At 34.1% G+C, this 27,043-nt stretch overlaps 4 protein-coding genes across 9 annotated transcripts; 1 reads left to right on the plus strand and 3 right to left on the minus strand.

The window, feature by feature from the left end:
* Positions 1-811: 811 nt before the first annotated feature.
* Positions 812-5,323, plus strand: LOC111281383 (putative alpha,alpha-trehalose-phosphate synthase [UDP-forming] 7). Of its 2 annotated transcripts, none has more exons than XM_022869125.2 (4): positions 812-1,080; positions 1,327-3,437; positions 3,537-3,810; positions 4,348-5,323. In XM_022869125.2, exons 2-4 carry the CDS (start codon positions 1,450-1,452, stop codon positions 4,657-4,659), a joined length of 2,574 nt encoding a protein of 857 aa, XP_022724860.1. In that variant the 5' UTR covers positions 812-1,080; positions 1,327-1,449; the 3' UTR covers positions 4,660-5,323. The 2 variants fall into 2 exon arrangements, with proteins under 2 accessions (XP_022724860.1, XP_022724861.1); XM_022869126.2 differs by having other exon boundaries at positions 1,912-3,437.
* Positions 5,324-6,845: 1,522 nt separating this feature from the next.
* Positions 6,846-8,916, minus strand: LOC111281384 (protein GRAVITROPIC IN THE LIGHT 1-like). Its single transcript, XM_022869128.2, has one exon. The coding sequence runs from the start codon at positions 8,619-8,621 to the stop codon at positions 7,221-7,223; it is 1,401 nt and encodes a 466-aa protein (XP_022724863.2). The 5' UTR covers positions 8,622-8,916; the 3' UTR covers positions 6,846-7,220.
* A 4,248-nt stretch (positions 8,917-13,164) lies between these two features.
* Positions 13,165-17,087, minus strand: LOC111280516 (uncharacterized). Of its 5 annotated transcripts, none has more exons than XM_089757511.1 (7): positions 17,045-17,087; positions 15,562-15,920; positions 15,047-15,274; positions 14,605-14,959; positions 14,390-14,517; positions 14,105-14,240; positions 13,165-13,670 (listed from the first exon to the last, which is right to left on the minus strand). In XM_089757511.1, the coding sequence occupies exons 2-7, from the start codon at positions 15,903-15,905 to the stop codon at positions 13,431-13,433; spliced, it is 1,431 nt and encodes a 476-aa protein (XP_089613637.1). In that variant the 5' UTR covers positions 15,906-15,920; positions 17,045-17,087; the 3' UTR covers positions 13,165-13,430. The 5 variants fall into 5 exon arrangements, with proteins under 5 accessions (XP_089613637.1, XP_089613638.1, XP_022723724.1 ...); XM_089757512.1 differs by having other exon boundaries at positions 15,562-15,925; XM_022867989.2 differs by having other exon boundaries at positions 16,966-17,087.
* A 983-nt stretch (positions 17,088-18,070) lies between these two features.
* Positions 18,071-21,720, minus strand: LOC111281179 (ER lumen protein-retaining receptor A-like). The gene is made up of 6 exons (XM_022868825.2): positions 21,303-21,720; positions 20,738-21,003; positions 19,659-19,774; positions 18,685-18,758; positions 18,531-18,594; positions 18,071-18,452 (listed from the first exon to the last, which is right to left on the minus strand). Exons 1-6 carry the CDS (start codon positions 21,391-21,393, stop codon positions 18,416-18,418), a joined length of 648 nt encoding a protein of 215 aa, XP_022724560.2. The 5' UTR covers positions 21,394-21,720; the 3' UTR covers positions 18,071-18,415.
* Between the last annotated feature and the right edge of the window lie 5,323 nt (positions 21,721-27,043).

Genomic DNA, 27,043 nt, shown 5'->3' on the forward strand with positions numbered 1-27,043 from the left:
ATCCCCACCTGGGTATATCCACGGAGAGCTATCCAAGTCCCTTTCAATGAATCAGTGACACGTAGGAAAAAAGATCGAGACGTTTATTACGTGTTGAAGAAAGGAGTGGTTAGGCGTAAAGAGTTTAGGCCATCCCTGCGAACAGGTGAGGCCTTCTTTGCCTTTTTTTTGAAGATGACGCGTGGGGATACGGGTTCACATCAAATGAACCACGTGGCGATTTTATTAGCTGCCACGTTGGAGCCTGCGTCGATAGAAGGGAGTTAGTGCGCGTGAAAGGAAAAACTCAACAATGCCAGCTGGCATTCTGGGTAGCCTACTGGCCGATCTTATCTTCTAGCTTTTTTATATTCCAAAATTTGGAGTGTATTTTATTAATATTTTTAGATTTTATTTATTAAAAAAATCAATCTCATAATTAATTAAAGATTTAAATTTTATCCATTTTCAGTATGATATAATTAAATTTAAATATTAATTTTAATAAAAAATATAAAGTTTTTATAAAGTTTTTTTAATCATAATATTTTTATTATTAATTTTAATTTTATCAAAATTAATTTCACTTATACCTAATGCTATGAAACTGGGCCAAATTTTGTGATATACAACTTGGGATAAAAATGGAGAATGGAATTTTGGAATGAAAGGGACCCGCGACACCTATTTTGGGGTTCACCTGCAACTTGCTCAACCAGTTAATCTTTAAAGAACGGCTAGGATCAATTTGCGTGAAATCGAACGGCTAAGGCTCCATGGCGGCATCACGCCGCCTTTTCACATATGGGCAAACGGCATTACAATAACACCCACATTTGCAAATTGCAAGAGAGAAAAAGGAAAAACAAAGTAACAAACCCAAAAAGAAAAAGGATCGATAGGAAGAAAAAAAAAAAAAGGAGGGGATTGTAAATGTGGCTCTTCGAGATAAAGAGAGGACCAAAACAAACTCAAAACATACCCTAGATTTCTTCTTTCACAAAAAGAAACCCCTGCAAAAGAATTTCCTTTTTTTCTTCAAATTTTGATAGTTGGATCCAAAGGGTTCCCATTGAAGACACAAACTCTGTGCTTTGAAGGGTAAAGTTTGTTTCAAAGTTTAATTTTTCATTTACTCCATTATTTTGGATTCATCTGGTTCAAAAATTATTTTTTTTTTTGCCTTTTTAGTTTACTTTTGATTGAATTCTGATATAATATTCATTTTGGTATTTTTAGTTTTTTTTTTCCTATTTGGGATCTAAGTTATTCATGGGTTTATTTTGTTTTATGTGATTCTTGTTTATTTTTCATGTAAAGGTGATGCCTTTTTTTAAATCAATGCAGATCGTGCCAAATTAAAAGAGTATTTTTGGAAGAGAAACGAAAATCTTGAGGGATCTTGTTTGTAGTTTTGAGATCTTTGTGATTGATTCTTGTTGAGGGTAATAACAAAAAAGAGGGTTAAAGATGATGTCAAGGTCGTATACTAATCTTTTAGATCTAGCGTCTGGTAATTTCCCGGTAATGGGTCAAACTCGTGAAAAGAAACGGCTGCCACGGGTAATGACCGTTCCCGGGGTTATTTCAGAGCTTGATGATGATCAGGCTAATAGTGTGACCTCTGATGTACCGTCCTCGGTTATTCAGGACAGAATTATTATTGTAGCTAATCAACTCCCAGTTAAAGCTAAGCGTAGACCTGATAATAAAGGGTGGAGTTTTAGTTGGGATGATGATTCGTTGTTATTACAATTAAAAGATGGTTTGCCTGAAGAAATGGAGGTTTTGTATGTTGGTTCTTTAAAAGTTGATGTTGATCCCAATGAACAGGATGACGTTTCACAGCTTTTGTTGGATAGGTTTAAGTGTGTCCCTGCATTTCTGCCACCTGACATTTTGACAAAGTTCTATCATGGTTTCTGTAAACAGCATCTGTGGCCGCTTTTCCATTATATGCTTCCATTTTCAGCAAATCATGGAGGCAGGTTTGATAGGTCTTTGTGGGAGGCCTATGTTGCTGCAAATAAGATTTTTTCTCAAAGGGTGATTGAGGTTATAAACCCAGAAGATGATTATGTTTGGATCCATGACTATCATTTGATGGTGCTGCCTACATTCTTGAGAAGGAGGTTTATTAGATTGAGAATGGGGTTTTTTCTACATAGTCCATTCCCTTCATCTGAGATATATAGGACTTTGCCTGTGAGGGAAGAGATCCTCAAGGCACTCTTGAATTCAGACCTCATTGGTTTTCATACTTTTGATTATGCTCGGCATTTTCTGTCTTGTTGTAGTCGAATGTTAGGTTTAGAGTATCAGTCAAAGAGGGGTTATATTGGACTGGAGTACTATGGAAGGACAATTGGGATAAAGATCATGCCTGTTGGGATCCACATGGCGCAGATCGAGTCTGTATTGAGACTTGCTGATAGGGAGTGGAGAGTAGGAGAGCTTAAACAACAGTTTGAAGGAAAGACTGTATTGCTTGGTGTTGATGACATGGATGTCTTTAAAGGTGTTAACTTGAAGCTGTTGGCAATGGAGCAGATGCTGAAACAGCACCCGAAGTGGCAGGGAAGAGCAGTTCTGGTACAGATCACAAACCCAGCTAGGGGAAGAGGAAAAGATCTTGAGGAGATACAGGCTGAAATACAGGCCAGCTGCAAGAGAATCAATGAGACTTTTGGACAACCTGGATATGAACCTGTTATCTTCATTGATAGGCCAATATCCCTCAGTGAAAGGTTGGCATACTACACTATGGCTGAGTGCGTTGTAGTCACAGCTGTGAGGGATGGGATGAATCTTACTCCTTACGAGTACATTGTGTGCCGGCAAGGAGTATCTGAATCAGAGTCTTCCTCAGAATCAAATGGGCCCAAGAAGAGCATGCTAGTGGTATCAGAGTTCATTGGTTGCTCTCCTTCACTCAGTGGCGCAATTCGGGTAAATCCTTGGAATATTGAAGCAACTGCCGAGGCAATGAATGAGGCAATCTCTATGGCTGATGCTGAGCAGCAATTGCGCCATGAGAAGCATTATAAGTATGTTAGCTCACATGATGTGGCATTCTGGTCTCGAAGCTTCTTCCAGGATATGGAAAGGACATGTAAAGACCACTTCAGAAGACGTTGTTGGGGAATTGGTTTGAGCTTTGGATTCAGAGTTGTAGCTCTTGATCCTAACTTCAGAAAGTTGTCAATTGATCACATTTTATCTGTGTATCAAAGGTCCAAAAATAGGGCTATACTATTGGACTATGATGGAACAGTAATGCCTCAAACATCACATAACAAGACCCCAAGTGCAGAGGTTATCTCAATCATAAACACACTCTCTGGTGATATCAAGAATACAGTCTTTGTTGTAAGTGGAAGAGGAAGAGAAAGTTTAGGCAAGTGGTTTTCACCATGTAAAAAACTTGGAATTGCAGCTGAACATGGTTATTTCATGAGGTATGCTGTTTACTTTCTTTTTCTTCTTCTTTTTTTTTTTCCTCCCATTTTAGTGCTTCTTTAGTAGGTGCACTTACTTTGAAGTTGTCTGTGTTTCAGGTGGTCTGGTAAAGACAGTTGGGAAGTTTGTGGGCAGAATAGTGAATTTGGGTGGAAGGAAATAGCTGAGCCTGTTATGAAATTGTATACAGAGGCCACTGATGGCTCCTCTATTGAATACAAGGAGAGTGCCTTGGTCTGGCACCATCGAGATGCAGACCTAGTTTTTGGATCTAGCCAGGCGAAGGAGATGTTAGAGCATCTTGAGAGTGTATTAGCGAATGAACCAGTGGCAGTGAAAAGTGGCCAGTTTATCGTTGAAGTGAAACCACAGGTATCTACGTTAACTTTGGTTTAGATTTTCTAACTTTATGAATGCAATGTCTTGTCTTTCTTGCAGTTTCTGATCATTTTCTTCTAGTTAATTTTCTTCTAGTTAATACATTAAAATTGGTTGACATGTGGCAAAACTATTTTTTTCAATTCCTTTATTTGTGATTCTAATATTTTGAAGTATGCTTAATGATTATGAAAATACTAGCTTGAATATTGTTTTACAGGTTACTCTTTTGATGGAAATATAACAGATTACTTTGCCTTACTCTTGAGCTTAGGTAGTAAATTAGTTATTTCTTAGGCTACTTGGATGGCAGTATCTTAGAATAAGAGAAAATTGTACATTTTTTCCAATAAGGACAAGAAAAGCCTAAAATAGAAATAAGTAAATCTTGTTCTTATGTAACTCGTGAATATAATGGAATCAGTTTTGGGGTGGGGGGGTTATTTAGTTGGTTATTTGTGATTTAATGACATTGGTTTTGTTGATCGGATGAATGCATGATGTTAATCAAACTTTTAACGTTGCTTTTAGGGAGTCAGTAAAGGTTTGGTTGCTGAAAAGGTCTTCACATCCATGGCTGAGAGTGGAAGGTCGGCTGATTTTGTTCTCTGCATTGGCGATGACAGATCTGATGAGGAGATGTTTGAGATAATCAGTAGTGCAATTTCCAGTGGTGTCCTCTCCTCTAATACGTCTGTTTTTGCCTGCACAGTCTGTCAGAAACCTAGCAAAGCCAAGTATTATTTGGATGACCCAACTGAGGTTGTAAACATGCTCGAAGCTCTTGCAGGAGCGTCAGACCCTGAATTCTTCACAGATACTGGATCAGAAGGCTCCCTTTGAAATATCTTCCATGTCTTTATATCAAAATTTGGGCCTGTTATCCTTTTGGCTAGTTGAGAAGAATGCCATGCCTGACCTGTTGTGAAGGTAGATATCATTTTCTGCTTGGTTTGGAAGTTGTCTGTTGAAAAGGACATTTTGTGGCCTCCTGTCTGGTTATTTGGTCATTGAGACGTAGATGTGGAGAATTTTTTTCACATGAACTCTGTAAAGGAAGGGTTAAAGAGGACCTGCCGGTTGATTCATGGAGACCGACTTGGAATTGAAAGAAATCTATCAAATAACTCTTACCATCACCTGCATGAACATAACATCCTTCACATATATGATGGTGTGTATTCAATTTATTGCAGTACAGCCAGATAAGAATATCATTATTTTCGCAAGGATCAACTTCATCTGGTGGTGATAACACTAGCAGCTGGTGTCGGTTGAAAAGTCATCCTGTTGAATGAACATATTCGAATGTCATTGTTTCACCTTTTTTTTTTTCTTTCTTTCCATTGGATCCATTTCTTTTCCGTTATTGAATCTGTAAATTTTATAGAAAATATTGCAACTAGTTTTTGTATGCTTACATTCAATTGGAAACTGTTGGACAATGGCTGGAAAAATCTACTTTTTGTTATAAAAACGAATTTCATGTGGTGGGCGTTCCTACTAACTTGATTACTGATAAATCAAAGACTTATTGTTCAATTAAAATATGAATTGAAATCTAAAGTGAACGCTATAACTGAGCTTAAATCGTTTAATCCAAAATATAACGCCAAAAAGAGGTCATGTGAAGTCATTGGATCTTTCAACTCTTTCATCTAATGGTCAAGGTGTATTTAAAGAAGACATAAAGATCATTTCGAAACGTCCTTTTCTCGTTCTTTGTAAAAAAAAAATGTGTTTGGTTCTTGAATATTAGGTAGGGTTGCTAAAGCTGCCAAAACCTTTGATAAAATGGGCAAATAGTGACATGAGGCAAACATTAGTTCGGTCAGCGATGTGATGTTTGATGCACCTAAAGGCCAAAACTAGTCGTTGGGTCACAAGGGTCAAGGCTTTCAGGCCATTATAGAGGTTTTTAACATTGAGGCTATCTAATGCAGGATGTAATGTTTGATGCACCCAAAGGTCAAACTAGTCGTTGGATCACAAGGCTCAAAGCTTTCAAGCCTTTATGGAGGTTTTTAACATTGAGGCCTTTATCTACTGCATGTTGCTTATGTATGGCCGTATTGGGCAGTGACTAGAACTCTACAGCCATTGTTTCCTGCAGGTTCAAATCTCGAATGGAGATTAGGAACTACACGGAAACTGCCAAAGAGCTTGGCAGTTTGGTCTCATGAATGCCAGCCGAAAACTAACTATAAGTGCCAACATTTTAATTTGTTTCTTATTGGAGCATTTTATTTCTTGATTACAACCAAGCCAGAATTGTCGACATTGGCCCACTGCATTTAAGATGCAATCTAAAACCGTTTAAACCTTTTCTCATGTGCTGCACTGTTTTATTTTTTTCCCCCTTGGATCCTCGTTATCACATCGCTTACAGTTCCATGGAATTTAGAAACAAATCTTCTCATCGGATGCTTTAAATATATGGCTTGTTAATTGAATATGAGCTTTACTCCTAATAATTCACTCCTGCAAGCAATTATTGTACTATAGTTATCTCTGGTTCATGCCAGGTTGCACACAAACCATAGCTGAACGTTACATCAGAATCAGGCAAATTTTTCATAGCAACTCCCGTGAACCCTTTGCTCAGATTTTGAAAATACGGCCTTAGCCCACTTTCCTAAGACAATATGGCATTCTATGACTAACCCAATTGCTGAAAATAGAGCACCACTATTTTGTTCATTCGAAGAAAAACAAAAAAAAAAGACTTGATGAGAAATTTTGCCTTAATCAGGATTGACACAGTAAAGAACCAAAAGGCTTTTCCCTACTAACTAGGAAAACTGTCATTTCCCAATCTTAGGAACATGAATAAGCTGATACATTGAACATAAAAAGGGATTGTTCATGCATCACAGCAAAGGTAATCATAGTTTCATATTTGCTTTAAAAATATTTTTCTGACTTTCTGGACATATTAACATTACAAAATTGATTTACACTACTACTACTATATTATATATATATATATATTAACACAGAAGTTTTTTTTTTTTTTTTCCTTTCCATAACATTTTCTCTTTCTCTATCATAAAACTAAATTTTTTAAATTAAAAGGAAAAACACTACTCCCCCATAACCAAGCTGCACCTTCACTTTCTCCTTGTGCCACTTTGGGCTGTGGCTCCAGATGCTGTTGCTACCACCTAGTTTTAATCCGCAGACCAAAACCACTCGCCACCACCACGCGCTGCTTTGTCTTTCCACAACATGGGAGATAACTGCACTTCTCAAGTGGAAACTGAACTTAAAAGTGAAAACCACAAACCCCACTTGAAAATAGCAGTCAGCTCCCTCACCCCCCCAACCTTACATCTAGCGGCGCGTGTAACCAACAAAAGCGTGGATAACACCATTACATGTACATTTAGTATTAAAAAAAAAGATCAATGACTCACCGGAGGAGTAATCACTGGTGATAAATAAACTTGGCTTTGTATCACAGTTTTACCAATCTTGAACCCTGGAACCACCGTGAAACTGACTCTAGTATCAATATTTGCATCGTTGATTTCACCGGAAAAAGGTGATTCTTCACTCACATTTTCCATGTAAACCTCAGAGAATCTACAATCTTTCTTTACCTGGAAGACCGAAACTTGTTCATGCATTGAGAATCCCAAGCAATGCAAGAACCAAAAGCGCCTAGCCATCTCTGCAAAAGCTGTGAAAAAAGCTGTATCCGGGAACCCACCGGAGGTAACTAGCTTCCTTTGGTTCAAGTTTCCAAAAAATGAACATTCCATTTTGGCATGGACAAGGTTGAGATACTTGGTTCTGGTGAATTTAGCAAAAGAAGAGTTTGAGTTTTGAATTAAGAAGGATTTTGGGTGAGCAGATTTCAGGTTCTTGAATTTGTTGAAATAATGCTCACGGTCCAGTTTTTTTGAGGCAGAATCTTTTGTGAGCCCAAAATCATGGGAATTGAAGCCTTCTAACATTCTTTTACACACAAAAGATTCAAATGCAAAGCACCTGTGGCTCTGTTTTGCAAAAACGCTTCCAGGTTCAATGGTTGTAGCAGCTGCATCAAGATCCCACTTGGATAACTCCATTTCCTTGATCATCATTTTCACAAAACTGCGAACAGATCTCAAAGTACAGTGTAAAACTTGCAGAAAGTGACTTGGATTCAACGTTGTAAACTGGATATTATCAAACATTGACAAAGGCCCACTGGCGTTTAGTTTCTTTTCTAAGGACTTGTTAAAAGCATTGCAATCTTCAAACTGCTTGTGAAGTAAAGCAATGTCTGAACATTTTTCTTCAACATCGGATTCCAACTTCTTGATTGTGATCTCGTAAGTTCGCATCAAGCTTTGCTGTTCCTGAATCTCCGCAAGCATCAGAGTAACTTGAGGTGAAAGATCAAGCTCTTTCTTTAAAAACTTGCGCTTTAGCTCTGAAAGAGCTCTAAGTTCTTCCACAATAGCTTGGTCAGCAGCATGAATAGCATCACTGTTGTAAGGATGTTGAGCCATTTGTAGCTCAGCATAAGCAGCTTTGATAGAAGTAACACTAGCAAAAACCTTGGCAATCAGAGCTTCCAAAACTGCTTTTTGCTTAACCTTGTAGTCCCCATGTTTGTCTGCATGTGAAGAAGTTTTGAGATCTGGGGTTGAATCATCTTGTGGGAATTTAAGTTGGGATGTGAGAACACAGATTCCAATCCCATTGCTTGAAGCAACTTTTGTTGCAGTTCGTAGGTTGATGACCTTTTGAAAGGTTCTTGCTAGCATGCTCTTATGGTTGCTGCTGAAAGTTGATGTGGGTTTGACTGTTTCCATTTTGGGGAGATGAAATTAGAACGAATTGAAGGGAGTGAATGTGGTTTGGAACATGAAAAAAAAAAAAAGCAGAAAGATTTTGGGTTATTGTGACCCTCCCAAAAAACAAAGGAATTTGGAGAAAAGAAAGTGAATGTGATATGTTAAAAAAGCAACCAAGAGCACAGATTTGACTATCAGATTGAAGCCGGAGAGAGCGGTTGGCTTGACAGAAACGAAAAAGTAGGATTTACAGCGCGGGAAAAAAAGAAAAAGATGCACAGGCCATAGATTTTTCTTTCTTTTGCTCCTACGTATAGTTAAAATGGGATCAGGAAACTATAGTTTTCATTTTCATCTTTCAACAAAAGCCAGTACATTGCATAGTGGTAATCATTTCCATTTACATTTCATTTAAACACATCTTGGATTCTTTTTTTTTGGTTAGCCACATCTTGGATTCTTTGATTTTAAGAACTGACAAGCTTATAAAACAATGGAAAATCATTCTGTAGGAATCTTGAACCTTAATCCTCTTCAAAACAGTGACAATGTTAGATTAAATCTTTAAAAACCTACATTTTAAAATTTTTATTTTTATAATTTAGTAAATGTAGTAATAGTAGAAGAGATGATGATTGTTAATGGCTGATGGAGCCCACGACTTTTGAGGCATTGGGCAAAAATGGAGGTACTGTTGAGGCATTCCTTTACTATGTAGGCATCAAACATTCAGCAGTCAGTCAGCTTTGTTCTTTGGGCATTGAACAAAAATCAAAAAGTCGAAGAGTGCATGTGTTGTTGGTGGGTCCCCAGCTGAACTGAGAAGATGGAAGAAAGAAAGAAAGACTCCCTCCCTCAACCTCAGATACTATATATAATCCACTATGCAGGTTTGGATTTGCTGCCTGCTGTCCCCTCCTCCATTGGCTTACCATGTTGAAAGAAGATATCCACTACAATGTACGTAACCATAAGCGTATAATCATATGATATATATTATATATCTAAATGCGACAGCTTATTTTCTCAATTTTTGAAAAAAAATGAGTCTGGCTTTTTTTAAAAAAAAAAAAGCTAAAGATTAGAGAAATTATCTTATTTTCAAAGTCAAAATAATCCTTCAACCAAATTAAGATTTATAAATTCATTAGATTTTTATTTGTAAATTTTTTAGATTTATAAATAATCTTCCAATGAAAAATCGTAAAAAAATTCGAACTTAAATAGTCCTTTATCACTTCTGTCAACTCTCGTAAACAAGTCTAACCCTTTAAAAAATTGACACATACACTTATGATTGATACAAATGTTCATATGTTAGTAAAACATTAAAATTTTAATTTTAACATTCTCCAATATTTTTAAAAAATTCAAATTCTATCTAATTACTTAGTGAAATATATATATATATACACATATATGAAATTTTCTTAGGAATAGCATATTTAGACAAATTATTAATTATTACTACAAGACAAGTCATAATAATTAACTGCAGTGGACAGGAAATTATAATTTCCTTTCTTAAATGGTCTGGCATTTCATGTGTGTCGTGTACAATTAAGCGCGACATTGGTTGACTTAGAAGTAATAATTGCTCATAGCAAATTATGACATTGATAAAATACAGATAGCTAGAGAAGAATTGATTTGAGGCTTCATCAAGGGATTTGTCTACAACTTGAATTTATTTATCTAATTGGGACCCTCAAAACACATGCTGTGATGCAAAGCTTGAGACATTATAGTTAGTCTTTAATTTACATATGAGAAAAACAATAATGTTGCTTGTGTTCTTGGACACATCATGAAAAACAGTAATCATTTTCATGGTTTAGATATAAATATTTATTACAAGTCGAGATTCGAGCTTCAATTCATACAATTTTAAGACTTGAAAATGAATTCATTCAATGTTTTAGGTCAACTTTCATAAATAATCAAACCACCAGGACCAATCACCCCAAATTGCTGCTAGACAAAACTGCTCATAAACTGTTTGATGAAAAGCTAAAGAAAATAACAGAAATAGACAAAAATAAACTTGTATTACTCAACTTGTGATGTGTGAAATGAGAGTAAGGGCACCTCTTATTTGTAGCTAAGATCCTCTTAAATCAATGGTTGAGATAATTCCTATTTTAGGATCACAAAAGTCCAATATATACAAAATATTACAAAGGATTACAATTGGAAAGTTCTAATTTTACATGAACTCTATTAGAAAGGAGTTTGAATCAATTTGGATCTTTTTTCAGTAGTACCTGCGCGGGGCCTTCCCTGAGCCCACACCTGGTTCAGCTCTGTCCGTACCTGGGCTTAATCTTGCGCTCGTCCCTGGATCTGTCTGAAAGCTACCGAACCGAATCCTCTAGCCTAAGCTTCCTGAGCTCGTTTTAGCGCCCGCGCACTCATTCCGAGTCATGGTCCTGCCCCTAGGACTTTCATTGTGCCTCTAGGTCTAGTCTCCCTTGTTTTCTGACTTGATCTTGTTTTAGAGCCACTCCCTGTCTCGGTGAGAATCACTGGGCCTGATCCTCCCGACAAACCATGACACATGCACTCAGTCAAGAATAAACAATCACTTATCGATCGCATGCAAACATTAAAACATTAAACTGAAGATTCAACTTTTGCGAGTCGACGATTTCTTTAAATAAGAGCTTGAATTTAAATATTATTAATAATTTTATATAGGAAGCATATGCATAGATCAACCACCAGGAATTGTTTGTTTAATGCGAGTGAAACGCTAAGTATTATTAAATAATGATTTAATTCAATTAATTCATATAATTTTTTTATAAAAAATAATATTAAATAAATTTAATATTTAATATTTGTAATTTATTTTTTTAAATTTATATTACAATAATAATAATTTTAAAAAATCATAACTCGGATATTATCATTGTATATAAATAAAAAGCAACAACATATAAAATATATACGAACTGTTATACAATTAAAGAGGAAGAAAGCATAATGACAATTGAGTACGTAGGAAAATGAGACGAACGAGAAGCAATATATAAAACAATAAAAAAATCAGTCATCAAATTTTTAGAAAAGAATCGAATAGAGTTTGGTTTGGATACATTTGATTCTAAAATATGCCAACTAGACGTCTTTTATAAGTATGTACTGATGTTGGGGTATAAGGCCAAGACCAAGAGTCTAACTTATCTTTGTCTTTTATATTTCATTTAATTTTATCACTAGCCAGGATTATCATTTTATTATGTTAATTTTGGCTTACAGCTCTTATCTTCTTACAATAAAGAACCTTGCTTGAAAATGTAGCATCCATCTCCCATCCCATTTGTTTCTAAACCAGATTTTTTTTTTAAGTGGCAAAGAGTTTTTTAATTTTGGTTAGTACATTCGTTCTCTTTTTAAATCAATCCAAACAAATTTATTTACATCATAAATTTATAAAAAAATTATTTTTTAAATTTCACAACAAATTTGAATTAAAAAATATTTTTTTACCACTTAATCCTATCATATTATACCAGATCTTTACTTTTCCACCTTTTCGTTTTAGCAAATGGAGAAAAATTAACCATGACCATGCCAAGTACCAACTTGCCAACCAACCTCAACCCAACTCTTCCTTTTCCACCAGAAAGTGTAGGACGGATAACTCACGTAGAATCCGAAAGGCAAAGCATTCCTAGCTGGCTAGGACCGAGAGGGAATTTAAATAGAGTGTGTATATTTTTTTTATAATCTTGAAGTGACGAGTCCTACCTGAAATGCAGGTTATCAAGGACAAACTTTGAATAAGGGAGCATTTATTTCGGCTGCTGCTGGTACTGTTCCCAGTGGGTACCATCAGCTTTTCAGCCTTGGCAAGCATAAAGGTCTATTCATGAAAGAGGTGAAACCCTATTTCTTCAAAAATAGGGGGCCCATTGGGCGGCTTCATGTCTCTTTATTGGACAAAAGATATGGAAATTCATGTGCTTTTATGTAATCACCCACACGTTATAACCATTTGCTATTTGTTGTTCAGACCTAACTTCTCCAATGTTCGAAATTCTGATTACTACATCTTATTAGGTACAATCTGTGATTTTTTTTTTTTAAGTTAAATGGATTTTTAGGAGAAAAAAATCACTTCAAGGTCAGAGTCTCTAGTCTAGTGCTTCACCAGCTATGAAATGAAACCCTCATTTTTGTATTATCATCTTTGTTTAAGTATTTTGCTTTTTGTATCATCGTCTTTGCTTAAGTAATTATGTTTTAAATCCAGATCATGTCTTGTTATTGTCTCATATGTTCTTTTGCAAAGACAGAGCATCGCCTACAGAGTTGGTTAAATTAACTTCCAATACTTCATTTATAAAGTTTAAATTCGAGTTACTGCCAATCATATTTCATAATGAATAATTTGTAAATCATCTCTGAAACCTACAATCTGACCTGGGTATGAAGAAACCTTATCTTAAAATTTTATGAAAAAATAAAGAGACAGAGCACCGTAATGCGCCTAAAAGGGTTAAGAAGCAGGCATCTAGAATTCAAGGTTATGCCCCTTTGTGAATCATACGAAAAATAGGAAAATAAAATCAAGGTTTCGCATTGCATTTGCATTCTGAAATGGAAAACTCTGTTTCTCTGCCTCTGCGTGCTTGCTAACTTTCACAATTTATGGTAAAAACAAATAAATAAAGGGCTAAAACAAAAGACTAGAATCTTGACCATAATATCTGTCCATGGAGTGTTAACAAAGGTGGAACCTACTTGCATCTTTTGAATTTAATCATCAAAATTGCCATGACTCTCTACAGCACCACCTAACATCTTCTATGGACCTAGGGCTTAGAGGCCGAAGAAGCCCAGTTCACTGGCTCTCTCCTTCTCAAAAGTTTCAAAGTACTGATATATGATTGTTACGGCAAGCAATATTCCCGTCCCTGAACCAATTGCTCCCATGAAATCGGCTAAGACGGTTAATGCACCGATGCACATTCCACCAAATGCAGCAGCAGTTGGTATGTAGCGGTTCAGTTCTTTCTGCAGATTTGAATCTCTATGCCCAGGCATCACCATTTGTTGTTCCTGCAAAGAAAACACAAAACATGGAGAAGTCAAAAATACATCCAGCCAAAAAACTTTAAAATAGTTAACAAGGGAATGTATATTAAAGGAACAAAAGCATTGACATCATTCAATCACATATTAGCCAAAAACTAGGAGAACACATGGATCCACAAAATTTAAACTTCATGCATTAAGCAAACAAATAAGACTAAAGGAATAGGCACTCTTAGAGCTTTCCCGACAGAAGACTGAAAATGCCAATTTTTACTAATGAAAATCTATGGTAATGCTGCAAACAAACAAGACTAAAGGAATCCGCACTTCTAGAGCTTTCCTGTTAGAAGACTGGAAATGCCAATTTTTACTAACAAAAATCTATGGTAATGCCTAATGGTAAAGGACAACATACAAAACAGATGGATGAGATAACAAAACTTATCATAAAAGGTTACCTTGAGCTGCTTAGCCACATCCTTGGCAGAAGAACCAGAAACTTCAATCCAAGTTTTTGAAAACAAGGCACAGGCTGAAAGCATGAACACCAGATAAAACAGAGCATGGAAGGGATTTGCTGCCATGTCTGCCAAGCTGCAGTAATACTCAGACAAAACCAGGCATCAGCACAGATGAAGAACAAATAGCCAAAAAAAAAAACGAAAATCATGCATTCGGAGTGTGATACATTGGTGCAATCAACCATAAAAAGAAGATGGAAGACAAACAAGATCAATTCTAACCTTGCAGGTGGAGTAACATAGTATGCTAGACCACCAACAGGGATAAACTGACCACCTGAATATTCAGACTCCTTCCACTTGCCCAACAGATTTACAAAGAAATTACCACTGTACCTCCTGTACAGCAACTGCACAAAAATAAACAGCGTTATAGGAGTGCAACACTAAGAGTACAATGAAGCCTTTCCATATTTACCATAGAGTAAAGGGGGTACCTGGGAGATGAAATAAAGATTTGAAACAAGTGCTGATTGCAGGATGATAGGCATGTTGGAGGTGTAGAATAGCTTAATGGGATATGAACCTTGTTGTCCACGTGCATTCTTTGATCTTACAGGCAAAACAACCCGAAAACCTTGGAAGTAGATGACAATAAGGAAGATCAATACTGTAGCAAGTAAGTTTGTAACATTTGGAAGATTCTGCCGATAGAAAGCCTCGCGAAGTGCTCGAACTTTGTCCGTCCTAGTTATCATTAGATGGAACATAGCAATGACGGCACCTTCAAATTCAGCACCCCGACCACTATTGATAGTTGTAGGGCTAAATGCTTTCCAGATTATGTTTTCACTGAACAATTAAAATAGTATTTAGGATATCCACGTACTGGAATACATTTGAGTTGAGTCAAAAATGGAAAACAATGTGACAACATACCAGATATTGGTGGCTATGAAAAGGGAGATCCCAGAGCCCAAACCATATCCCTTCTGGAGAAGTTCATCCAGGCAGATCACAATGATTCCAGCAAAGCAAAGTTGAATAATAATAAGAATGGCATTACCAACACCAAGCTGACTGACACTGCCATACATACCAGACAGTACATATGCCACTGCCTCACCCACAGCAATCAGGATGCCCAACAACTTTTGAGCCCCATTTCTGTGAAGCACACGCAAAAGCATGAAAGATTATAACATGCACATAGAAATCGTTAAGGATACATAAAAATAAGGTCTAAATCACAAGCAACCACTGAATCAGTAGTGCACAAAAAGCTCCAATAGCATAAATATTGCTGCATGTAATAAAAAAAATAGCTGCTTATCTAATCCAACTATAGTAAAAAATAAAGTTAAATCTTTCATTTAGACTAAAAGGCAATTCCATCAATTAGCGAATAACAATGTTAAAATGCTGAAATATATTATAGTGTGAATAACACTTACAAGAGTGCACGATCCTCACGAACACTGTTGTCCACCTCAATGATCTTTGAACCAGCCAGAAGTTGCATCACTAATCCAGATGTCACAATGGGGGTAATCCCAAGTTCCATAACAGTTCCACGGTTGGATGCAAGGATAACACGCATCCAATAGAATGGATCAGCACCCGTCGTAGAATGTATTCCATAAAGTGGAAGCTGACTGCACACCAGAAAGATGAAGAGGGAGATGACAGTGTAGATGACCTTCTCTCTAAAAGGAATTTTCCTGTCAGCACTTTGAACCTCAGGCAGAAATGAAAGGAATGGTCTAACCAAATGCAGCACTCTGAACCCTCCTCCCATATTGACTATTCAGAACTGAACTACACCAACAATTCGGCAATGGTTTGTAAGTTAAAAGAAGTTGCAAAAAATATAATGCCTTTAAGAGCAGAATAGGAAAAGAAAAGAGAGGGATGAACAGACATCAACGAGGCCCCGGTACATCTATCATTGATAGTCAAAATCAAGAAAAAGCTAATGCCCAAAAATTTACTACAAGAGTTGAAACATTTTCCTAAGTTTCAGCAAATAATTAAAACACCAATATTTAATGAATCCTCGCATTATCAGTATCACTCTTTATATCAATCTCTAGATCATTCATTCAATTCCTACAATTAGAACAATGATTACTTAGACAGAAGGAAGCATGCATTAGTCCTGAAAAACCGTTCTTATACTCTGCCATATCTGCATAGCAAGGGCAGGAAGAGACATGCACGGAACACGAGTCAAAGATTATATGACAGACGCCTTGAAAAATGAAATAAAATTTAAATTTTAAAATCAAACAATCTATAAAGAAACCGTTGATATCCTCATTACATAATAATCAGTATCAATTTAGCAGCAGACCTATTAATCAAATGCAGTCTAAAATAAGTAACAATAATTAAATAAGCTCTAATCCAAATTAATTACCCATAACACTACTATAACGTCTAGCATCCATTCAACCATTAATCATTAACGATTATATCACATCAAAACAAAAGATAAAAAGAAAGTGATTTCAAATTATGTTAATCAGAAAGATGCATGATTATGATTTTTTTAAAATGTTCCGTTCAAATCAGCTAAACTTAAAAGTAAAACCGAAACAAACTCGCACCTATTCAGAGATCAACCAAAATAACAGCAGATCTACAACTCCATAAAGTAAATCTGGTAAATCAAATTTTGAAAAATTAAACATTCTAAAAAATTTTGTACATGCAAATCCAGATCCCGAATAATCTCACGAAAACATAGACATCAAATCATTTTCCAGGGAAAATGAAATTCCTCAATAAACAAACATCGAAAAGAATGATAAGAAAACAAGAAATAAAAACTAAAATAAAGAGAATCAAGGACATACAGTGAGGATTCGGGAGCAGATCTGAGAAGATCGAAAGTCAAATAAGGGGTCCGAATAGATTTAGTTCGAGTAAAGTTACCTTAGAAAATGTTTCGGATTTTTCAAAGAGAATCCCCCGTGATGGGTTGCAACTGAAAGAGATCAGGTATTTATAGCACGAAAAATTGAAGAAGAAAAACTCTGTTTACATTTTCTCGATTTTTATTTTGTCGCAGCATTAATTGAGAAGGGTTGCCTTGCCACGGTATCTTATCCAATAGGCAATTACCACGTGTATTTGGACCTGCTTATTGGCCTGTCTGCCATCTCCGTTACGGGTTTTCGTTCTTATGGGTTTTCGTTCTTTTTGAAGCTTCATTTGTTTTATCAGATTTTGTAACAATCTTTTCCATACGAGCTTGAAAACACACTCCCTGCTGTAATTTTAAAATCACTGTTTCACAGAGGCTAGATACATTCAAAATTTTATCATTAAATGATTGATTTAATTGATTAAATTTATTTATTTTAACAAAAAAATTTTGAGTTTAAATTTCACCGATGATAATTTATTGAAATTATCTTAAATGCATCACTTATAATTATTTATTTTAAATTATCAAATACAACATATTTTATTTTGAGATTAAATAATTTATTTATCTCAAATTTTAATCATAAAAAAAAAAAGATACATTCAAAATTTTACTCTATACTCCGAAATCAATGTAAGATTACATGCAGATTGAAAAAAAATAACACTTTCCTTGACCAAGTAATGCTTCATTTGAATGATTTGGAGAAAAAAAAATTCTTGGTGACTGAATCTCCGGACATCCAATTGAAACCTAATCCAAAAAGCCTACCTCTTATGACTTTAGAAACTTGATTTATAATAATAGCTATATATCATTATGAAAAATTATTATTTTCACATAGAAAGAGTCAATTTATCAATGTCCGGTTATTAAATCATTGAATACTACTATGGTTATAACAATAATGATAATGATCAGCAGGTTCAGTCCAATAATTTATAACATGGGCATTGGATCTTTCAGCCCAAGCCTATCATATCTAAGACGGGTTCTTGGAGAATGGTTGTGGGAGTTAAATAATCAGCCAGTTTCAATTTAAAATCCATAACATTTGTGGCTAGCATTTAATGAAGTATTCATCAACAAAAAAAAAAAAAAAAATTGCAATTTGACAAGACATCTCCTAACTACATTATTAGCTCCATTTTTCATCCTCTCCCGAGTCGCAATAGTGTCTTTACTAGTTAAAAAAAAGGAAAAGCCGATGAATTGTTATGACTACTGCACTAATCTAATCTAGGTGAGAGCTACATATCATGTATCCTCCACTCCCCATCCAAGTATCAACAAACCCAGACTTTTAATCAAAGCAACTGTAACCAATGGCTTAAAACAGTACATTTGCTCTATAAGTTCAACTTTGTCAGATTTGCTCAAGCTGGAAGCTGCATTTTAGCGTTGTTTTTCCAACTGCCAGGAAATTAAAGACAATTTTTACACATGCTAACATTGTGAGTAAAAATCATTTAAAAAAAGGATATTCATTACCTGATGAAATAATAGTAGAAGAAATCTGCGTAGAGAACTGTTTGGACAAGGCCAGAGACGCAAGCTGAAAACCAACAAAATATTGACAGAAGTCAGAATATCAACATGCAGAAATTAACAAACACACCAAGTAGCATTACTCTTAGGCTCTTACCTATCCATCTACTAAAATGCTGCTCTGTAAAATAGCGATAGATCCAGTTAAGAATGTAGAAAGCACGATAAGCCCTGCAGATCCAAAATCATTTCATTAATACACCACATAGCTGTCAGATATAGTCACAAAAATTGCATAATCAAATCTAAATGCATCAAAGAGGTTGAAGAATGGCAACTAGTCAACTACTCTTCAGCATATTCCACTGCTAATCCAAGTGATGCACATTCACATGCATACATTACTCAGGTAGAAGGAAATGGTGCATAAGCTTGTTCAAAATTCAATACCTAGACATCTATGCATATGCATTATCAGTCTTTGTTGTCTAATATGATACAGAATACTTTGTATGGAAATGAATATTGTACATACAACTGGAATGTTTATATGTTAATTTGTCAATGCCATTCATCACGGAATGCAGCAAGTAACAACATGGGAGGGAAGTAGAAAGATTCAGCATCAAAGATAAAGGAATTCACATGCAATTATGGAAGCAATCACTTCCATTAGATCCAAAAGTCATTTACAAAATTACATGAAATCAACTAATTGAGCCTTAACACAATTCCTGTTCTTACTTTTCTGAAAATCCTATGCCCAGAACACAATATTTGGGTGTCAATCAAATCAAAATATGTTTAGGTAATTAAAAAACCATAGTTAACTTCTACAAACCTTCAGTCTGGGTACTCAATGGCTCAGCCATGGGGTTGGATTTGCAACAAAAATACCAATTTCAAGTACCCAGATTCAAAGATGATCATTGTCACTTCAGTATTAATGCTGGTGATGCAGGAGGCATCAGACAGTGTAAAAGTAAAATGACAAATGATAAAACAATATAATTTGCATGGAAAGTATTCAATACCACTCATAATCGATGCTGAGTAAATTTTGAAAATTTTTTTAGTCACAAACCAAAGGTTCTTTTCTACTAAGAGTCTATGAATGAAAACTAGGCATACCCTAAAAAGAAGACATATTGCCCTGTTAAATTATCCACATTTCCACTTCGTTGTAGCAAAACTAACTGGGGAAGAATAGCAAGAGCCTCCAAGTAGATTGAAAATGCCCAGAAGATCTGCAATAAATAAAATTTAATAACAAATACAATTCCAATTAAGAATTCATAAGGTAACAGAAAAAAAGTTTGGAAAAATGAAATAACTAATTGAACCACCACAACAAAAATGGGGAAACACTATAAAGTTCAGGGGCACAGAAGAGAAGGGGTTTTTTTGGGTGATAGGATGCTTAGGATCCTATAAATATATCAGAGAACATCTAATTTAGGGGCCAGCACATAGAGATAAACAAACTGAACGGAAGAAATCCAATCATCATTTACTAGCAAAAGATAACAGAAGAGATATGTGAAGTGAATAAATATACTGCTTCTGAAGTACAATTATTAATATTTAGTTAGAGAAAAATTATGGAAGCCGCAAGATGAAGCAAAAGAAAAGCACCAAATCTCGTCTTAAAGTATAAACAGTATATTGGACGGCTGACAAAATGACCAATACACCGGCCACATCGGATGAAAGATCCAAAGCATGCACCCAAAACAAACTAATATTTATGGGTTCCTTTCCACAGTAGAGTGTGGTATTTCTAACAAGTTCTGGAAAACTTCCAATAAGGAAACACTTGAGTCAACAGACAGTATTCGTTTTCACTGTGAACAGAAAAAGGGAGATGGTTTATGACAACCATATGAAGTAACATATATTTCATGCCAAAACCAAACATGCTAAGTTTATCAAAGTAAATAAGGAGAACCAAAAAGCAACAGAAAGAAGAAAGAACAAATCTATCATGGTTTTATCTCAGCATTCTAGACCGTTTGCTTTTTCTTTTCAGCTAGTGTAATTAGAGCTTGAAGAAAACTCCAATCAGGAACTAGATCTATACAAATTAGACGAGTTACGAACCCATAATCAGGTAGCATACTTAGTAATAGTATAAAACAGTACCAAATTCTCAATATTCACATTCTTATGATCAAGCTCTCTAAAGCATTGACAATTCAATGAATGGTCACCTCCTGAAATGTGAATTTCTCATTGACCAAAAGCGCCAAGACAAAGCTAGCCAAGATAAGAAAATAATGACGAAATGTGTCCAGGTCCTTGTCATAGGAACGCCTCACGACTCGGTGCATTCTCATACAACAAACAATGGCGAGAGAGCTGGCAATGAATACCAGCTTCATGATGGTGTTGTACACAGATATGAAATCCGTGAACAGATCCAAGTAGCGAGTCAAAAACACCAGCGCATATAGCTCCTGAGTCTTTAGCGAAATACCTAAAATAAAAGAAAAGCAAACCCAATTAGCGAAGTACAGAAGATACCAATGCTCTGCTTATTTAAAAACTTTCAATTTATTATTAGTGAAATGAAGAGATAGAAAATTAGAAAAAAAAAATTCAAGAAATTCAATTACTAAGCAACCAAACAAAAAAAATTTTCCGTTTTATTAACAAATAAAATGAGAGATCACGGGGGAAAAAAGAACATTAAAGTTACACGTAAAAGAGTGCTCGAATAATTACATTTTACCGGTTCTCGGGAACCAAACGGAAAATGAGAAGCGGAAAAGTTACCTGAGCAAGATTTGGTAGCGTAGATTTTGAGGAGAAGCACTAAGATGCTAATCAAATGAGTCATGTCACCTGCAAATCTGAAGATATTCATTTTGCAATTCCCTTTTTTTTCTTTTTTTTCTCAACAATTTTTTTTTTAAAAAAAATAGAGATTGAGAGAATTTAGGATGATTGATCCCTAAATTTTTTGAGACGAAAAGAAAAAAAAAAATCAGAGAGAGAAAATGAATCGACAGTTAGAAATAACAGAGAGACACGTGAAGCAAGGAAACTGCATCTTTTCTTTTGCTTCCACACGGGGACGGAGCGGAGGTAAAGTGGGTTTTGTTCCCGTGAAACGCGGTTCCATTGAGAACTCTAAGCCCCCGCTTCCTTCTTCCGGAAATTGTCAGTTTTTTTTTTTTTTTTTTTTAATTTTGAGTGGTATTTAACTGTTTTATGTATTTATTTATAACAAGTGAAAATGGGATGTTGGTGCCGTTTTTACCTCGTTTAACATTGAAAAGGAAGGAAATATATCCTCCAACTAACAAAACTATAGTTAAACAACGTGAACTAAACAAATTTGGATAGTTTCAGCTGTGTCAACAATGAGCCTCAAGTAAACTCTCCATGTTAAAGGTGACAACCGAATATCCAGCAGAATTTCAATACATTTACGTTGTATGGATTCAAATATTTATTTTGTAAAACTTAAAGAATTTCCGTGACTTCCTGCGTAGCTTGATGGAACTCTCTGTGGCAAACTCTGGTTAACATGGTTTCCGACCCTGTTACTAGGTTAAGCTCGGTTCAGCTTTCACAACGCCATGGTCCAAAAAGCTAGCCCGTTTTCTGTTTCTTTTTTCTAGCTTTTTAAAACTTGCCTGGCCCAAATATACCAATTCCACAAAGCTCTAAGCCCAACCCAAGGGCATCAGAGTTTTCTTCCTTCTTATACCTTCCTTCCGTTTCTGATTTTTTTCCCTAATTAAACATCCTAGTTTAGTCCTTAAACCCTAGTCTTAACAGTGCCAAAACAGCCATTGGAGATTACATTTCCCCAAAACGAAAAAAAAAAAAAAAGAAGAGATCATAAGGAGGGTTGGAACATATAACCAGAATATTGTCTGTTGGGAACTAGACATGAAGAAACTGTTTCCAATGAATAAAAATGATGCCCTCCACTCCACCTTCTTTATGTAAAAAGGTCAATATATAAAAACTGAGGAATCTTCAACAAAGGTCAGCCTTCATCGGAAGATATATGAACCTTGATAAGTGAAAATGGCAGTCAAAGATTTGGAACTCCTTCAAAAAAAAAAAAATAAATAAAGGTGCTCTAATAATTTGTATTGGAAGTACATTGCAACCTATTTTTTTTTTATTTGAAAATATCATGGATTGAATTTTAATTATTAAAATTAAAATTTAATATTCTACTAATAAATCATACCATTGTTAGTGTTTTCGATCCAATTTTCATTTCATAAGTTTTCAAGTTATTTTCTCCTTTACGATATTCAATTATCATGAAATTTTTAATTAAAAATATTTTTATCAGTTGTATAAACTTAAGGATTGAATTAATCCATCTATATAATGCTTGGGTATGCTTAAAATTATTTAATTATGGCTCATACACATATATTAGTTAAAAACAAGTTTAAAAAACAAGATCATAAAATAGAACTTAAAATTTCTCAATTGGCATATGTTATACGCTAATAAAATAATCTCAAATTTTATTTAGTCGAAAATTATATTAGATTGACTAACTCTAGACGATAAAACACCTTTTAAATTATGAGTGGTCGACTAATGAGACTGTCGAAGCAGATAACATTGCTTGTATATGAAAATATATATACATGCAAAAACCATGATGTTATTGGGATCATAGATCTTCCACTACCATATAAATAAGGTAAAGGGGGCAAGATGTGAATTGAGGGCATGAATAATATAGCGAGAAAGGCAAAAAGAGCCAAAGAAGCCATATGAAAATCATGTATCTATCCTCTTTTTCGTTTCTTCGGTGTTATTGCTGAAGGTTCTGTCGGCAATTCGGCAAGGTTAGAATGAAAGACAGCTACTCAAAGAAAAAGTAGTGACCATTGGCCAACCCTCAAGGTTTCTCTACTCTCCAGGCAATTGAAGAAAAGTACTTTTAAGGATAGTTCATAGGGACAACCGACACCACAAAGGTTAAATGGTGGTGTTTAATGTTATCGCATGCATTATGGTTGAGTTTCTAACCTAGCTAGATGAACTATTTGGTCCCATGAAATTAGTTCATGGACAAACAATTATTTTGACCTATTTTTGGTTCCATATAAATAACATATATAATATTATTTGTTGGCTTTGTGTTCTTGGAGCTATGTTTTGAATGAAATTCAAGGCAATAAACAGCTGCTTAGATGACCTATTTCTTTGGCTTTTTAATCAAAATTATTAGTGCCAAGCTGTCCTAGAAGAGTAAAACCCTGAAAATATAGAAAGGAGAAAGAGAATGGATAACACCAAAAGCCGAGAGTGGTCTCAACATTCGTATTATAACGCTCAAATTAAAAATCGATTTTAATAAAGAAAAAAAAGGAAATGGTATAAAAATGCATGAAAACAGAACAAATGAAAGATACTTTGATATTGTTATTTATACTTACGAAATTTGGGCCTTGAACAGTTTAAACTGCTCTAATCTTAGGAGACTAAAGTTGATTAAATAGATCCAAATTAAATTGACAGATAAATATTCATTCAAAACGTGACAAATCAATATCTTAAGGATTTAGTATATAGATTATTAAATAATTAAACTAATGTGAATTTATAAATTTAAGTTATCTTGACATGTCAGTTAAATTAAAATAATCCAAGTATCTCTGATTATTTATTGATTTATGCTAAGAAGGGAAAAACCTATTTTGTCCTTTAAACCTATAAATGACCCTAACAAAAATTATTAAAAACATTTTACAGTCATGAAATCTCATTTCTTTTCGACCACAGAGTAAGTGTCCATTAAATATTTGTTGAATGAAAAACTTCAACGCTTCCTCCTCAAATTCTATTGTTACTCGAAACACGAGTAGAAAGGAGAAGAACAGGCCAAGGGCCAACGGGGGGGAAAGAAACCTTTTATCTACACTCAAAACATTAATGCATCTGAATGGTACTGTAAGTAAGCCTGCGGTACTATTTTACCCCATATATAGATTGAAGGAATCCTAAAGCCCAACGATGACACCTTTTCTGAGCTTGAAACTGATAGCAGAACATGCTGCATATTCTTTCCCAATGGTGCACTAGGCTCCAAAATTTTATGTGGTCCATCCATTCTTGACCTAGTTTATTTTTTCATTTGGAGAATCCAAAGAAAAAAACCACATGGAATATTTGGATTTATCTTGCCTGCGATCTGCAACAAATATTTACTGTATCCGATACCACCCATTCCTTTCGTATGCTTCTTTGTTGTGGGCAAATGTGGAATGAGCACAAATCAGAAGGATATGGGCATTGGCAGCGAATCGACGTAGGCTGACTCACTTCAGGCTTCAGCATTGTGATTTACCCCACTTTTAGACTGACCAGACATGGCCCCTGCGCTGGCCTGAGTTCAGACTCTTGCATGTCCCAAAGGGCATAATCTAATAAAAAATATAAAGAGTTCTTAGTTGCATTTGCTTAAGCATCCGAATACTGATCTCTCAGCTATACATTAACGGTGGTAGGATTGGAGGGCCTTGGATTCCGCACGTTCATTTTAAGAGTTTTGAGCAGAGATGGGCCTTTTAGCACAGTGTTTGTCATTTTGGCAGCATCCCAACGTTTCGTATGGAATTGAATTTCCTTCACGCCAAATACAAACTGCTCTCTCTCTCTGCAATAATATTGGTTTGCATATCGAATAGACATCCACCCAAAATTTAATGACTTTGTGTTTGCTGTTGCACCCCTTACCAATCCAAGTTAACATTGTTGAGATCTGTTTTCGGTTGTTTTGATACCTAGTTCCAGCTAAATAATGAACAAAAAAAGTGCTGATGTCTCTCACAAGTCATGTCAGTAGCTGAAGAGGAAGAAATATAATCTAATATATATATTATACTACAAAATATATAATTATCATATAAAATTTATTGATATAGATATTTACATAGATAATTTTTTTTACATGGAAGAAAATTGTTAAAATTTTTCTTTATAATAAAATAAAAGATATTTTTTAATTTTAGACTCTTTATAAAAATATATATATTTCAAAATTTATTTAATTATCCAAAACTTTTAAATTTTAAATGAAAAATCAATTTAAATTTAAAATAATTAAAGGGATAAAATTATTATTTTTTATTTTGGTAAGATTTTATTGAAATAAGTAAGATTAATTCTTATTTTTTATTTATAGAGTAAATAAATATATTTAAAAAATTATTGGTTATCCAAATCTTTTTAAGATATGTTTATTTGAAAATTTTTAATTATCCAAAGTTTTTTTTACTAAAAAAATTATCTTTATTTGTCAAATACAACTTTAAATAGATCTTTTTATTTTTAAAAATTAATTTTCTAATAATTATTATATATATAAGTTTGAACGTGGGATTAGTCCTAAATGATCAAATAACAAGTGAAAAAGCACTTAATCTATAATTAGTTTTATATTTTGGAATGCTTATATTTTTTTTGTCTTTACAATTAAATTTATAATATTAATAATTGTAAAGATTGCCGATGGAATATAAAAAACTTCACCTATCATTTTCAATTAAGACAATAATAAATATATATTTCATTTTTTAAAATTAATTTGTTTATATATTTTAAATTTTAAAAATATCAAATATAATTTTATCTTAGTAGATTTCATAATAATATTTTATTATTTAAAAGGATCAAATTTAATCTCTTAATGATTTCAAAATGATTGTTTAATATCATTCCTTAACATCAATTTGATTTTTTTTTTCTGTCATTGTTCTCCATTTTTGTGTTACCTCTTTTTCTTTTTATATTAAAAAGTGGAAGTTATAGAAATATTTATTTTTTCTTTTTTAGATACTTATGGTAAATCCACAATTTTTAACTTTGACTTTTTTTTATATATATATTACTAGATATAAAATTACATAAACACATATATTTTTATATTTTGCAAATACTATTTATAGACCTTTTCTTTTACTTTTGATTCTTCACTCAATTAATTAATATTTTTTCTTTCAATTGGTTTTCTTTATATATATATATATATATATATATATATATTATAAGGTACAAAGTTACATAAAATTTTTTTTATTTTGTAGGTACTATCTATAAGCCTTTTTTTTTTATATATATTTGATTCTTCACTCAATTAGATAATTTTTTTTCTCTTAATTCAGCTTTATTATAATATGTAAAAACACTTTCATTAATAGTCTACTTAATTACATTGATTTGAACCTACTATTTATATCAAAATATTATTACAAATAACAATAACTAATTGGATTTTGAAATAATATTTTATGTATATAATATAATCGGCTTATGATTTTGTATAAAAATTTGTAATCCGCTGTACTTCCCCGTCTTCAAAGTCATAAAGCTTTTTTTATTTATAAAAAAAAAGTTAAGATAAATTGAAATCCAATTTTATTTCAAGCTTTTTTATTTTTCAAATCAAATCTTATTTAGTAAGTACTTAAAATTTTCTTAAACATAATTTAAAAAATAAAAAAGTATCCATGAATTTGGTGGTATCCAGC

Source organism: Durio zibethinus, chromosome 28, assembly GCF_047325235.1.
Source record: "Durio zibethinus cultivar Kanyao isolate XHJ-2024 chromosome 28, ASM4732523v1, whole genome shotgun sequence".
NCBI lineage: Eukaryota > Viridiplantae > Streptophyta > Magnoliopsida > Malvales > Malvaceae > Durio > Durio zibethinus.

Coding starts and splice junctions, on each gene's coding strand:
- LOC111281179 (XM_022868825.2), bottom strand. CDS start 21,393: ATGAATATCTTCAGATTTGCAGGTGACATGACTCATTTGATTAGCATC. Junction 21,004..21,302: donor CGCTACCAAATCTTGCTCAG/GTAACTTTTCCG, acceptor CTTTTATTTTAG/GTATTTCGCTAAAGACTCAG. Junction 18,595..18,684: donor GCATTTTAGTAGATGGATAG/GTAAGAGCCTAA, acceptor GTTGGTTTTCAG/CTTGCGTCTCTGGCCTTGTC.
- LOC111281383 (XM_022869125.2), top strand. CDS start 1,450: ATGATGTCAAGGTCGTATACTAATCTTTTAGATCTAGCGTCTGGTAAT. Junction 3,438..3,536: donor GAACATGGTTATTTCATGAG/GTATGCTGTTTA, acceptor TCTGTGTTTCAG/GTGGTCTGGTAAAGACAGTT. Junction 3,811..4,347: donor TCGTTGAAGTGAAACCACAG/GTATCTACGTTA, acceptor CGTTGCTTTTAG/GGAGTCAGTAAAGGTTTGGT.
- LOC111281384 (XM_022869128.2), bottom strand. CDS start 8,621: ATGGAAACAGTCAAACCCACATCAACTTTCAGCAGCAACCATAAGAGC.
- LOC111280516 (XM_089757511.1), bottom strand. CDS start 15,905: ATGGGAGGAGGGTTCAGAGTGCTGCATTTGGTTAGACCATTCCTTTCA. Junction 14,518..14,604: donor ATCTTTATTTCATCTCCCAG/GTACCCCCTTTA, acceptor ATTTTTGTGCAG/TTGCTGTACAGGAGGTACAG. Junction 14,241..14,389: donor TATGTTACTCCACCTGCAAG/GTTAGAATTGAT, acceptor GTATTACTGCAG/CTTGGCAGACATGGCAGCAA.